The 14911-nt window shown below is 40.2% G+C and overlaps 2 protein-coding genes across 2 annotated transcripts; one reads left to right on the top strand and one right to left on the bottom strand.

Moving 5' to 3' along the window:
* The first annotated feature begins 147 nt into the window (after positions 1–147).
* On the top strand, positions 148–6212 carry nom1 (nucleolar protein with MIF4G domain 1). Its single transcript, XM_084702611.1, has 11 exons — positions 148–1234; positions 1350–1462; positions 1584–1779; positions 2350–2673; positions 2829–2939; positions 3305–3475; positions 3665–3786; positions 4004–4136; positions 4985–5116; positions 5346–5455; positions 5657–6212. The coding sequence occupies exons 1-11, from the start codon at positions 284–286 to the stop codon at positions 5832–5834; spliced, it is 2541 nt and encodes an 846-aa protein (XP_084558737.1). The 5' UTR covers positions 148–283; the 3' UTR covers positions 5835–6212.
* Positions 6213–8624: 2412 nt separating this feature from the next.
* Positions 8625–10648, bottom strand: mnx1 (motor neuron and pancreas homeobox 1). Its single transcript, XM_084703399.1, has 3 exons — positions 10162–10648; positions 9341–9501; positions 8625–9152 (listed from the first exon to the last, which is right to left on the bottom strand). Exons 1-3 carry the CDS (start codon positions 10646–10648, stop codon positions 8868–8870), a joined length of 933 nt encoding a protein of 310 aa, XP_084559525.1. The 3' UTR covers positions 8625–8867.
* Between the last annotated feature and the right edge of the window lie 4263 nt (positions 10649–14911).

Genomic DNA, 14911 nt, shown 5'->3' with positions numbered 1-14911 from the left:
TCCGGGGTCATTTATCAACAACAAACGAGTAATGGCAGCCCACATGGATATGCATGTGTGCAGGAGCTCATCCTGATAACAATCTAGACAAACTACCTAATGTAACTATAGGTTATATCTAAATATTCTGTATTTTTATTTAAATGTTATTTTGCTAGTTTAGGTTTCAAATACCGAGACATCTTAGACACCAAGAGAAGCATTTAGTCAACCAGTCACGTAACCAATAACTTGTTAAAAACAGATAGATCATATATTGTCATTGCATATTTGTTTTTCAAATATGAAACCTAAAGGGAAATTGAAGAAAAGGGGAAAGAAAGACCCAGGTAAATTACTGAAGTACATGGAATTAGTCGACGAATTTGTACAAAGTAAAAGTGGCGGATGTGATGACACTGAAGATTCTCGTGGGTTGAGGTTTGTGAAGAAGAAAAGTCGAAAAGAACTGCGTAAAGAAAAGCGAAAGTTGAAAAAGACGAAGATTAAAAATCACTATGAAGGCTACAAGCACCTGAAATTGGACAATGGAGACATCACAAACCCATGTAACAAACCACAGCTAAAGAAGAAGGTAACAGAGAAAGCAACAAAAGAATCTCCGGCTCAGAAACCCAAGCCTCAGGCTGTAGATACAGTAAAGAAGCAAGACCCTGCTAAAACGAAACCCCAGCGTAACCCAGCCTCCAAGAAAGGAAAAAAGAAGAACAAACTACAAGAATCTAGAAAAAAGGCTCTTTTGGAAGCAAATGTAGTTGAGGATAGAGAAATTAAAAAGTTAGAAAGATTTCTTGGCTTCAACAAGAGGAAAAACAAAAAGAGTCTGCCCCAGTCGTTCACAGCTGATGGTCTTGATTATATCCTGGGTGTGCTGGATGCAGGGTCGTCAGCAACTGGGATGTATGACAGCGATGATGACATGGACAAGGCCAAAGACAACTTTGAGAAGCTGAATGGCAGCGACTCTGAAATGTCTGGTGAGGAAGAAGACCAGGGAGGTGATTCTGACAGTGAAAACAGTGAACAAGAAAGTGACGAGGACCTTGATATCATTGATGAGGAGGCTGAGGATGAACAAGAAGATGGATTAGAGGAGGAAGAGGAAGAAGAAGAGGATGATAAAATGGAGGATGATGGAGTGCACGATAATTCTGGCTCAGATGCTGAGGAGGAAAGAGAGGAGGAAGGGGAATCAGGCAGTGAAGTAAAAGCACCAGGACCAAAAGACGAAAATGTAAGTTGACATGGAGAATTATGTTTGCAGGCTATAATGGATGACATTGTCTAGTCCTACTCTAAAACAAAGTATTCACACTATCACAACCCTTTTTTCCCCCTGAAATTTGTAGACTGCCTCTCTGGTAGGGAAATATGTGCCACCTCACCTGAGAGACTCTGGAGATGAAAAGCGTAAAATTGAACTTCAAAGACTGAAGAGGAATGTTAAAGGACTGGTGAACAGGTATTGGCTTTATATCATATGACAAGGTATCTCAAAATCCCATTTCAAATCTTTTCCGCTTGACGTATTCGTAGCTCGAATGATTCCGTCATTAACCGGACTTCCTCTCCGTGGCTGCCAGGCTCAGTGAAGCCAACATGGCATCCATTTGCAGCCAGCTGGAGGCGCTGTACATGAGCTCCAGCAGGAAGGACATGAACGACACCTTGACGGAGGTGCTTCTGGCAGCCTGCGCGAGCCCAGCCCTGCTCCCCGACCGGCTCATCATGGAGCATGTCCTGCTCGTCAGTGTTCTGCATCACACCGTGGGACTGGAGGTAGGCCTCGTCAGCACGTGACCCCCAAACGGCCTAAAAGAGATTCCCTTGAGAGTAGGTCACAGACGGGACTCGTACAGGTTTGTTTGGAACAGATGTGTGCAAGCTCATGCTTTCGTGGTGACCTGTCGTTCACCCCACTTACTGTCTGCTCCTTTGATAAGAGTACAGACCGGAGAAAAGGGGCTTTGTATCAACAGGTGTGTCTGTATGTGTGTGTGTGTGTAACCATTAACCTGGGAATCCTCATTAGCCCCTGATTTGATTAGGGCGTATTTGTTTTAGGCCTATGTGATATGTGTGTTTTCCCACCAAAGTCCTTTGTAAGCTAATAGCCTCTTTGATTCATGAGAAAGTGACATTTCACACCTCTGCATGCTTGACTTGGATGTTAATCTAGCTCTGTTCCATGTTGACTTTACCTTGTGTAAATGACCACACACAGATACATATAATTGATTATCAACACAAAGGACTCTCTACTGTGTTTTTGCTAATTAGATAGTACTAGTATACTGTATTTAACAATGAATGAGATGACCAATGATATTTGCTATGACTGTTTTCCAGATTGGGGCTCATTTTCTGGAAACGGTAGTGAGGAAGTTTGACGAAATGTACAAGACCCCAAGCGAGGGCAAGGAGTCTGCCAACCTGGTTGCCATCGTGGCACACCTCTACAACTTCCAGGTGGTCCACGCCATGCTCATCTTCGACATCCTCAAGCTGCTGGGGGAGTCCTTCACAGAGAAGGACATTGAGCTGATGCTGTTTGTGCTGAGGAACGTGGGCTTTTCCCTGCGCAAGGATGACGCCACGGCTCTCAAGGAGCTCATCACCGAGGTTCAACGCAAGGCCAGTGACGTGGGGACAAAGTTCCAGGATCAAACCAGGGTGGGGTACCGTTCTCTCTTCGCCACGATCATTCACACCATGTCAATTTTGTTGTTGTTGTTGTTGTTATCCCATATCTAGGTCAAAACTCTTCACAATTAGTTGAAAGAAATCCTTGATTTACTTGTCCAGCTGTCTCGTGACTTTCTCCTCAGGTGCGTTTCATGTTGGAGACCATGCTGGCTCTGAAGAACAACAACATGCGGAAGATTCCAGGCTATGACCCAGAGCCTGTAGAGAGACTAAGGAAGCTGCAGAAGACTCTGGTATGTGAATGTCCTCCAAGCTGCCCATAAATGAGTTGAGTCTTGCTGGTGCCATGTAGTGGTTATATTTGAATAGAAAGACCTTTTTCTTCCAGTGACTTGGCTTGGGTCCTCATACTGTAGCTTGTAGATCTTCCACCAGGGGGTGCTGGAATGTCACCTACAGTTCTTGCAACTAAAGATCGAGAAATTTTAAACGTGCATCAAACTTGCAGCGTATCTCTACGTCTCAGCAAATTAATTGATTCAAAAATCACCCAAAGTAGATCCTCTTCATGACCGGTGGGGGTTCACCTATCAAAAGTTCTCAATGTTTAGACCATTTCCTGTTGACTAATCATTCCTGGTGAACCTTTCCCACCCAGATCCACCAGAGCGTGGGGGGTACTGACGTGAAGCTGAGGGTCTCTCTGGAGAACCTCCTGGCAGCAGACCAGGTTGGCCGCTGGTGGATTGTGGGCTCGTGCTGGACTGGAGCCCCCATGATAGGGGCCCGGGACAGCCAGGACCCCAAACAGCCCAGTGCAGAGGGAAAGGTACAATACATGAAACCCTACTTGAAATATATTTGACAATAATTTGAATCTACTGCATGCTTTCTCTACATCCGTATATTTGAGGATGTCTGAATTGGCCTTACTTGGCCTAAGCTTGTGTGGAATATGTTTCTGCTCTTGTGATGGACATAGAATAACCTTTTAGGGGTTCTGGTCTTGCCTCCCCAGTTCAGCGCCAAGGTTTTGGATCAAGCCCGCAAACAGAGAATGAACACAGATATTAGGAGGAACATCTTCTGTGTGGTCATGACCAGTGAGGACTACATGGATGCCTTTGAGAAACTGTTGAGGTGTGTGCCGTAATCCTATGTTATAGACAAGTATTTTCTCCAATCCCTGTCAAGCAATCAAATCCCTTTTCAACCTTTTGTTTAGCACACTCTGCTTTACTAGCTTATCTGTAGCTCACTTTCAGTTGTATATATGTCTGTTTTATGAAGTATAATATGGCCGTTCATTGATTTTAAATAAATGTTGTGGTGTTATTGTGTTGTTCTCTGTATGCAGGATGGGTCTGAAGGGTCAGCAGGAGAGAGAGATAGTCCACGTGCTGATGGACTGCTGTCTGCAGGAGAAGACCTTCAATGCCTTCTACGTTGTGCTGGGGGAGAAGTTCTGCACACACGACAGACGGTTCCAGGTAGGCACCACAAATACAGTGTGAATTCAGGCCAGCTCAACTGCTGTGATCTAAGAGTCTTGTGTCAAGAGTTGAGGTGCAGTTGGGTCAATTCCAAATCCATCAACATTTTAAATTATGGTATTTATAATAATATAAATTATATAATATTGTTAATCTATAATACTATTATAAAATTGATTTATTATACCAATCCATTATACAAGAATCCAGTTACCATTGCCTTAGTTAATGATAATTAAATCATATTCATAAAAAATATATATTTTGAAAAGGTTTATTATGGGGAATAATATTATACATACATATACAAAAAAAAAAAGAACAAACTACTTGATTTGTATAATCTTCACTCTATGTCACCTGGCTATGACCCATCATTCACCTCAACAGTGTGGGAACCAGGAGGAGACTAACACCTCTCCTCAGATAGTGTTTGTCCTAAGCCGTGAAACCAAACAATGGTGGCAGGTGACATCTCATTTCCTCCTTCTCAACTTCGCAGTAGGTCACAGGCCTGCTATCTGACACTGATAACCATTGTCCATCTAAGAGCCTTGACCACAGCCCAAGGGGACATTGGTTTTTCACAAGCTAATTGGACTGTGATGATTCTGATTTGTTGAAGGTCACTTGTTCTAAAAACAAAGCCAAAAAACATTTATTTATATATCAATTCAAAATTTAAGAAGAACTATGTCATTGTCCCTTGTGATTTTGGGGGGGAATAGTTTAGAAAATATATAATTAACTGGTCTTTTGGATACATCAGTCAAATTATAATAAAGTGTCTATTGTTTGCTAATTAGAGTGTCTTCTCTGATCTTCTTTAAACTTTCTCCCCCCAGATGACCTTCCAGTTCAGCCTCTGGGACAAGTTCAAAGACCTCGACAGCCTACCCAGCAGCACATTCAGCAACCTGGTTCAGCTGGTCACACACTTCCTGCAGAAGAAGTGCCTCTCCCTCTCCATACTCAAGGTGCACTTCACTGACTGAATGTAGTGAATTTATAACCATAGCCCACCCTATTATAGGAATGATGATGATAATTGTAATATTGGACATGTACAAGGTTTGTATTTAAAGTGACTTACTCATTTATCGCATACATTTTCACGATGGGTGGCACAAGGCAAAATGGAACCCCTTACATTAGCATCGTATGTACCAGGCTCTACCAACTGGCCATCTTGTTCCTACCTTAAAGGTGATAGAATTTGGGGAACTGGACAAACCAAAGGTCCGCTTCTTGCGTCAGGTGCTGACTAAACTCCTCAAAGAAACCGAGCCGGAAGTTCTCGAGAGCATATTTGGACGGTGAGTGTCACGCATCAATACGTCTAGCTAAGCATATGAAATGAAGAATTATTCTGGCCAAACAATGTTTTAGTCCAGTAGAAAAGACTATCTCACTCCTTTGTGAAAATAAAACTTGTAAAAAAAACACCTCACCTCAGAGGGAGGACCACCAGGCAAAAGTCTGGTTATCAATGTCTCTCATTGTTTTCCGTCCACCAGGATTTCGGGAATTCCCAAGCTTGGAATGCTGAGGGAGGGCTTGAAGCTTTTCATCAGCCACTTCCTCCTGAAGAACGCCCCGTCACAGAGCCCAGCTGAACAAGCAGCGCTGCTGTCCGAGAGAGCCCAGGTCGCCACCAAGGCCATGGAGGCCAAAGAGGCCAAACTTAAACTGTAAAACACACACACAGGGAGCTCCACGGGAACAAATGAGGCCTGTAAGAAGGAAACTACAAAGAACTAGAGGGCTTGAAGACATGAATACGTTTCAAAAGGTGTGGAATGAATAAGATAACATTGACACTGGATGGTTGTATTCTTATCCACTAATACCATGATAGATGGTGTCTGTCAGATTTTAGAATAAATAATTCTGTACTGCAATCGATTAGTACATTAATTGCTATGTATGCAGGTTAATGCATGTTCATCTGAAAGTTGAGTTGAACTCTGTTTTATCATTTGCCAATGGTAGTAGAATTCTATTAATACCTTTAAAAACAAATGTATATATGATTTTGGAAATGGCATTTATAAACTTCCACCATCCTTTTAAGAGTCAGTTGTTCATTTTTTGATGAAAACAAATATTGATGATATTCACCTAAAGTCGCAGGCAATAGCAGCTGCACATTTTATGACACATACATTGGACACACAGTCCTTTAGGGGGCAGTATCTGGCAACATAAGCAGTTTTAGTAATGCACATTCTCACAATAAACAGTGAATGCTTTTCAAACCTTACTAAATCTATATCCCCTTTTCCGTTAAGTGACTAAAAACATTACCAGTCCCTCTTGAAATGCTATACCTACTAACCTATCTGGACTAATGGTAATGTTTCTTTTTAGTGTCAACCAACAGATTAGGCCAGCACATCATCAATATCCTTCTATCCCTTCACAGTGTTGGCACAACAGAGTGAGCGCTCCAGTGTTTGGTTTCCAGGCTATTCTTGTGGTTCCCTGGCCCGGTGGCACCCTTGTCCAACCACATGCACTACATAGCAGAGTCACTCTGTTACATTTGATGCCTGCTACTAATAATTAGCGCTATTAGCTATTAGCATGGCCTGCTGAAGACCATACTGAAGGATGGTGTGGCCGGAGGGCAAGACACGGTCACTGAGGTCATTGGAAGGAAACTGCCCTCTTCCATCCATCGTTTTGCTCATGGATTAGGAAATGTATCACAGGGATGTAAGTTTGGTCCCCCTAACCCCCCCCACCGACCCTACATACACATGTATGCCTCCTTATCCAGATTATCATTTTCACATTATGGGAGCCTAAGTCCCAACATTCTGCAGCCATAACAAGACAGATGACTTTACTCTACTGCTAAGAATCCAAAACGGCAATGATCCTCAGAGCCTGTCTGTGTAGCTAAAATAAACATGACACATAAACATACTATAAAATACCCAGGAAATGCTATTCAATGGGGTAATTTATTTGACCACCATTTCACTGGTTTTCTACACCACCCCATCATCCCATTCAATCTTTATTAAGTATTTTCATTTTGTTTGTGTTGAATTTCTGAGAAAAGGCTGCAAAATCTAAGAAGAAGATTGTGGCACAATACACATGCTATTGTAAGCAGGTGCAACACATTACTAACCCAGGTAGGTGTGTGATGAACAAACAATGACCCTGTAATGGTATACTACAAATGTGTGGCATTTCAACTGATTGCATAGGTATAAATGACCTTTCAACTGATTGTGCAAGAAGTATTGGATCCCAGGATTTATCGTGAATGAGTTCTCTCACTGGGATTTTTATTTTGTTTAGCTGAAAAAGCAGGTTCGTCTCTTTGTGTCCTCACTGTTGAGTAACTTGTTATTCGATCAGAAACAACATGATATGTTGTGCAGTAGGAGAACAGACTACTTTGAATTTCAATTTTTCTGTGTTATAATAGGGTTTTGTTACGACGGCATTTTAAAACAATTTTCAGAATGGCTTTGAAGTTGTTAATAGGCCTATACATTTATTTTTGACCAGGTAGTCTGACTAGAATATCTAATGGCCTAAACTGCAACAAATATGACTGATTCAAGCAGGTGTGGAAAAAAATGATTTTTTTTAACCTATTAAAAATCTGGTTATTTAAGAATTGTACCTATTTAATTAAAGAAGGTGTCCATTCAACAAAGAGTCACATTGAAATCGGATGTTTTCAGTCCGGTGAAAATAATGTTTGTAGGCCCTATCTAAGACAGGCGCAGTGATTAACGACCTGATCTAGAAGTTTATTAATGCGAGCCCACTGCTAGTCTGGTGTGAAATGTTTCCAGTGTCTGAGTCGGACTTGTGTTTGCCCTCGCTGCACGTTTGCACAGATTCGACAGAGCTATTAACAACAATTCCCATGGCCCGACCTGTCAGACGGGTGGGGACAACAAGGTCTTCAATGCATTCAAGTCACTCACATCTTATAACACACTATAAATAAATAACCACACTAAATCAGCATTGTATGGTAGCCCTATGAATGGAAGAGGCATGTAGAATAGGCAACAATTCATTTAATTCACGACCGCAAAACACAATTGCATTTAATATAAAACGAATTTATTTAATAGTGTGCACGGACATTGACGCTAAACAATAATTTAGCATGCATTGTTATTACCCTTTTTATAAATATACAAAAATAAACACGTAACATTTTCTGCACTTAAATGGTTTGACACAATTACAGTTACACCAAACAGCAAATAAACAAATATTTTAATGCAGTGGCAATACCAAAATACCAAATATTAGTCTGCAGGGTCGACATTTTCTATTGGCCATCATATGAATGGAAAATATTTTTTTCAATCCCACAGTGGACAACACAATATTGGAGTGTAGGCCTATCCTGAGCCGAATGGGTGAAACATAGAATTTGCACATATTACATGCAATGTTACAGACAGCGGGGTATTCAATAACACTAAACCTAAATCTGCTCCTTGTATTGCTTGTTTGGGCCATTCATTCTGCAATCTGCACAGTTAGCACATGGCTCAAATCCCTGAATATTGGTCAGGCATCGCCCAGTCAGTATTTTTTTTACACTTTATGCTCATTATTCCAGGTAGATGATTGCCGTGCTTGATGTCTTATCTTTACATGCAGCTGCAGATTTGTGAAACTTCCCAGTCACTTTTTAAAGGAGCTGCAATAATGGCAGGTGCCCAATGTCTTTGAGCCGTCTCAAGGTTGAGGACTTATATCACTGGTGTGGTTTCGTTCGTCTTCTGACGAACAATCTGACGAGTTGTAGAAGTTGTCACCTTCGTCGTCATCGCTGTCCCTAAAGTCTCGTATTCTACCACCTTTGACAGATTCTGTTTTATGATAATCCGTTTGTTCTAGTCCGTCAGATTTCTCCTGACCATTTTTCGTGCTTTTCTGTTTCTCGGCTTCTTGCGCCGCTTGCTCTTTGGCCTTCTTACTCCGCTTCCATTTCATCCGTCTGTTCTGGAACCAAATTTTCACCTGAAAATAAAAACACGTTCTAAGGAAATAGCAGGTAAAAACACATATACAGCAAATGCGTAGCCTTCTGTCTTACTTAATGGGCATCCAGTGACGCTGACCTATTGTGGGTTACACTAGTGGCATATGAGGATCATTTGTTTGCTAATAAAATAGTCTAAATATAGGCTGGATTTAAGCATTCTTACCTGTGTCTCTGTCAACATCAAGGACGTTGCCACCTCAAAGCGCTTCGGTCGCGACAGATACTTATTCAATTTGAATTGGTGCTCCAGTTCTAACAGCTGCTGGCTTGTGAATGCAGTTCTTGGTCTTCTACACTTTCCAAGTAAGTTGGACTGCGCCTGAGCTGAAAAACAAATCAGAAAAAATGTTGGCTGAAACAGAAGTTTTGTCTACTATGGAAAGATTATATAAGGCTGACTGTACTGAAATAGCCTGTAAAACATGCCAAATATCAACATACACTTGATTTGGCGGAGATAGCCAAACTATCTCATGTTGTCTACATTTAAAATTACATTCAGAACAGTTAGGCTACAAGCGTTTTATTGGAGGTACAACGATTTTCGTCAATGAATGAGATTTGAAGACATGACATCCCAACACTATGCTTGTTGAGTTTAATTGCCATCAACGAAACCCCTACAACGTATTTTTGAATAAATGTAACGGGCTAAGCTATTTGCCACCTCATTTTGAACGAATCTGTTAAAACGAACAGAAACAAAAAGGCAGTATCTGGTGAGCAAATAGTGTGTCGGCTGTGGGTTTCACACTCTTCCGTCAGTTTCCCACTGTCCATTATCTGTTCATTTTAGTTCCCCTCAGAAAAACTATCGCTCTACTTCTTATCTTTGGCTAGTCTGAAACATTTTTTGTCTATACCAAATGGCTGAAAGTCGGAACAATACATTATGCACCAAAATCATCGGTGCACGAAAAAAGACAAAATCTCAACCCAAACGTAATTGTTGCCCTTCAAACAAGCCTAAGATTATTTACTCACAATTAAAGTCGGGCATTTTCGGAAGCATCATGCCTGCAGTGGAAACCCGCAACCAGTGGTCCAGCTGAAACGTCCCCGCCGTAAGTTTGAGGGAATCAGGGTGATGGTGATGGGATCCATGTGGGTAGGAGTAGGACAAGGCAGGGTGCTGACCAAGGGCAGCCGCCGAGTAGGTGTACATGGGGTGGCCATAGAGAGCCTGTGGGGAGATCCCCGCGCTGCTCTGAGGATGTAATCCAACCATGCTATGTGGACTGTTTAAGAAGCCCGGTTTAGGGATAAAGCCACAAGAGGAAATCCTCGGTGGAGACGGCGTCTCTGTGCGTAAAGAGTCGGTACTGGCGTTTAGTTCGGAAGCTGGTACACTTCCGGACGAGGATATGGAAGAAGACGATAAAGAAGTCACAAGAGCAAGAGGAGATGTTTGTACTTTAGGTGGATCAACAGCTAGAAGCGCGTCAATGCGAAAGTTTTTAGATTTCTCCATTTGGCCCTATATGTCCTCGTCGTTTTCAAGCGTTTATCAGCCGCGTACAGACGATGTCGAAGTGATACTGTTCCACCCCTCAAAGTTATGATCTAGGTAGAAGTGTGAGTGGTGAAAGTCAGTGTGACACTTAATTCCTATTCGATAGGCGATTGGTCCCACCCGTTTGGCAGAGGGTTGTCCCATTGGTAAGTGCAGGTCGTGTTTATAGCGCGTTTCGTTGGCGCAATACTACCCTAGAAATGACCCGTCCGCTGTTCAGTCGATAATAATACGGTCCTGTTTTAGAAAACATTTTGTTGAGCTGGTACAGTCACACGTCAAAAAATAAATAAAGGTACATTATGCATGACAGTCAAACAGAAATGTGTAGCAGTTAAATAAACGTATTAATAATAAAATCAAACGTTTCATTGGAACAATAGCCTCAAATAAAATATGTTGTAAAGAACTTTTGGCAAATATGAACCATAAAAGGTCAAAGGGACCGGCCTGCTTTTAAGACTAGTTCAATTTGTTTAATGGTTGAATGAAACTAGGTTGAACCTATATGCTTAATAAAACAAACTTCTCTTAATATCTGACATGTTTTGTTTTTATAGCTTATGTTGCATATAGCTACAAATGGCTTGCTTGAAACAGCGCAAACTAAAAATGCAAAAGTCGCAGGCACGCACATGGCACAAAAGTTGCATTTGCAATGAACTAATGTTGCACAATTTATCACATAAAAGCATGGTTTGTTACTTTCAAAAGACCCTGTGGGAGATCATCGAATACAAAATTAATCCTTTGGGTTTATAGTTCCCTCCGTACAAAAATTATGTCACAAATGAATAACTCATGACCTCTCCATGCGTCTTCGAAGCCAGCTGGGAAATTGAACTAAGAGCCGCCTTTTGCCACGCACTAGTAAAATGAGCTATATGTGCATAAGGTTGCATAGCTGTGCATGTCATTCATGAAAACACCAGAATGCAGTCTTTTGCAAAAGGAAACAAGTTTTGTGAAATTAAATAAACATTTTGCTAAAGGTAGACGGCATGATGTGTTGCCTATGTAGCCTAAACAAGGCAGTATAATTTCAATGCAAAAAGGTTGAAAGACTAATCGTAATTTTTTTTCAGACAATTTCAAAACATGCTAAACATAACATGAAATCGGTGATGAGGCCATTCTGTCAATAACACCAATGTTATTTGACTTTTTCCACAAACTAATTTATTGAAAATGTAGGCTTTAGAAATATCTCCCATGAAACATTGTCATTCCAAATTCAATCTAATCATAATGTCCCCTAAAAATATATATTTCTATAATGAATGGGCAACATTATACTGACATAGGTCGCATAGCCTAAAAACAGTTTTTTTAAATGATATTATTATTGTAAGCAGTGATGAACATATTAAACCAGAGAAATAACAATTAAATAAGATGAAAGCATTAATGCAATTTTATGTAGCTAGTTTAGAGCTGCATGTTCTATAGGCCTGTCTCCACACAATTTCGTTTTGAGACAGATCATTACATATTCCAACGTTTGCGTCGAGCCTAGAGCACATGCTTCTGCAACATTTTGTAGTGAGGTGTTATTTTTAATGAAAAAAAGGCTATGTTGTCTGTTTTGATCAAAAGTTGAACAACTAATTGGTATTATTGTGACACAGTTCACATAATATACATAAATTAAATGGGATGGAGAGAGAGGTGTGTTACTTATACGTAGCCCATATATGTTTTGTGGAACCCTGGGGTTGGCTGTCCTTCGGTCTAATAAGCCACTTAAAGTTAATGGAGGAAGAGGTCAAAACGAGAATTATTGACACCCTGTTGCCCTTAACCTGTCTCCCAATAAAGCTGATTAGTTTTTGTCAATTCATCAGCTAACCGCTCTCATGGGACAGGCTCCGACGTTTATTTGCTCGGGGGAAATCAACAAGTCACGAGTAGTCCCAAGTAAAGGATCACCATTTAATTGGGAACCTTGATGATATCATGACCGATTATGATAGCTCAGCTAGAGATTGATGTGTGGCATGAGAACGTAATGGGAGGCACGTGCTCCAAAGAACTTAACCTGCAGCTAAACCTGCAGCGAAGTTTGATATTTCATGTCTTTAGCTAAATGTAAGGTCTTCGTCATTAATTTTGTTTTTTTTTGTTAATTAGGACATTGATTAAATTGGATATTTTGACAGACAATCTGAGCTAAATCCTGTTTTATCAAAACGCAATATTCTTACGTCACTTAGCCTATATCTTATGCCTCTGGTCACGCATGCCACACGATCTGTGCTTTGTCCCCTCTGCATGGTTTAATTTCATTAAGGGGCCACATGAATACTTCTATTAAAGCACCAGTGAAATATGAAGCCATTTAGTATTGGCCTTAACCAATCACCAAGATTTATGGCCCCTTTTCATCACATCAAGAGGGGAGAAAATTAATAAGGGACCCTGAGATGGAAACGGCCCCTAAAACCCCAGTCTTTCCTGAAAGCTGTTAATTTGCGCCGTAATTACTTTCACAATTAACTAAAATACAAATCAAAGTGACAAATCGAGATAGTTTATATATTAATTACCTTCTGTAAATGTGTTCATTATGAAAAGACAATTTAAGGGGACCTGCACTGTCTCTTTTATTGCAATAAATACATTCAATTAAATTGGCACAAATGGCTTCTGCCATGAAACGTATATGACTGCTTTTAAACACATTTGAGGCTCATAATCATTTCATCAATTTAATTTGTTGAGCAAGCCATCCCTGAGAGCATTTCTCTCGGTAAAAAAGACCTTGCACGATAGACTCTATTACTAGATATCATTAGCGGGAAGATCAGGGTCCTCCAAGACCTAATTGCATATGGTTTTTGAAGACTGCAGGGACGGAATAGACCTAATCTCTCTGATACAAATGCAATGTCTATAAAAGTCCTTCAGTAAAATTAAATATTGCTGTCTTTTTTGTAGGTCTAATGTGCCATCCATTTTGTTTGGCTGGAGAGTATTGATTATTATTCCTGACTGTCCTTCAGGTTGCTTAGGCCAATATATGTAAGTTAATGCAGGGTACAGCCTACTTCGTGTTGAATACATAAATAAAACAGTATGATTTACATATAAATAAATGGACTGTTATGGATAATATTGATTAATCTGTAAAAATATTAATTCTACTACTACTACTAATAATAACAATATGTATTGGTTTAATAACAACGTTTTTGACATGTACGAGTTTCAACAATAAGTGAGGTAGAACATAAATCACCAATGAGCCATTTGTTAGGTAACATCTAACTCATTTGCAGTGACCAATGGTCTGATGTTCAGTCTTCATACTGTGTCTAAATGAGAAGAAGTGCCCCTTAAAGTCTCTTCACCATTAGCAAAGTGTAAGGAATTTCCTTGAAGATAATCCTTCTTCCAGAATCCTGTTCCTTATTATTTTCTGCCAATCCCTACCCATTTTGTATTCAGGGAAATTTGTTGTGACATACCACAGACAGTAAATTATGCTGATTTACTTTTAAAAAAAAGGACAGGTTTAATGGATTAGATGTAAAAACAACACCCCATACTCCCATTTTAACATAGAGCCCTTCACATACATTGCCCTATTGCAAATTAAACTTTCACCTGAGTCTGCTTTTACTTGCTTTTTTTTCACTGGAAACTACTATTTGAAAACAACATGTCACCATGATTAAAGGTAAAACGGATTGATTTGACATTTCCTGGTTGACCTTGAAGCAGCTATTGTTGTTGTTTGAGGTTGATCACATTAGTTATGAGAAGTGTGACATGATATAAAATACCTCAAGAACACAAACAACCAACAAAATATGGCATGGGATACCTATCTGATTCTTCTGTAAACCATGTGCCTTTGGTGACTTTTTATTAAGATGTCTAATTTCATAAGATGACACCTTCGCTTTGCCCAATTGGTTGGGATATTGACTTGTCCAGAGTAATTGCAAAACAGGCTCATTATCTATTTCAACTGAAACTCGAATACATTTTTCATTGTACATTCGAGTAGCCTTACATCAGCCCAAGGTGTTTGGGTGAACATCTCACAGAGGAATTAGATATATTTCCTGTAAGGTCCAAGCAAGAGTGGTAATCACATAGAAATCTATGTAGGCAGAGAACACAGCTACGTACAAACAAATATTAAACTACATAATTGAACTTAAAAAGTAATCTCTGATAAACAATGAGGAGTTTTGAACCGAGCGCTGATCTCAC

The sequence above is a fragment of the Hypomesus nipponensis genome, chromosome 8, assembly GCF_054491055.1.
Source record: "Hypomesus nipponensis isolate SF chromosome 8, ASM5449105v1, whole genome shotgun sequence".
Classification (NCBI taxonomy): Eukaryota; Metazoa; Chordata; class Actinopteri; order Osmeriformes; family Osmeridae; genus Hypomesus; species Hypomesus nipponensis.
Note: the sequence above shows the minus strand (reverse complement) of the source record. Positions and strands in the feature narration are given on the sequence as shown.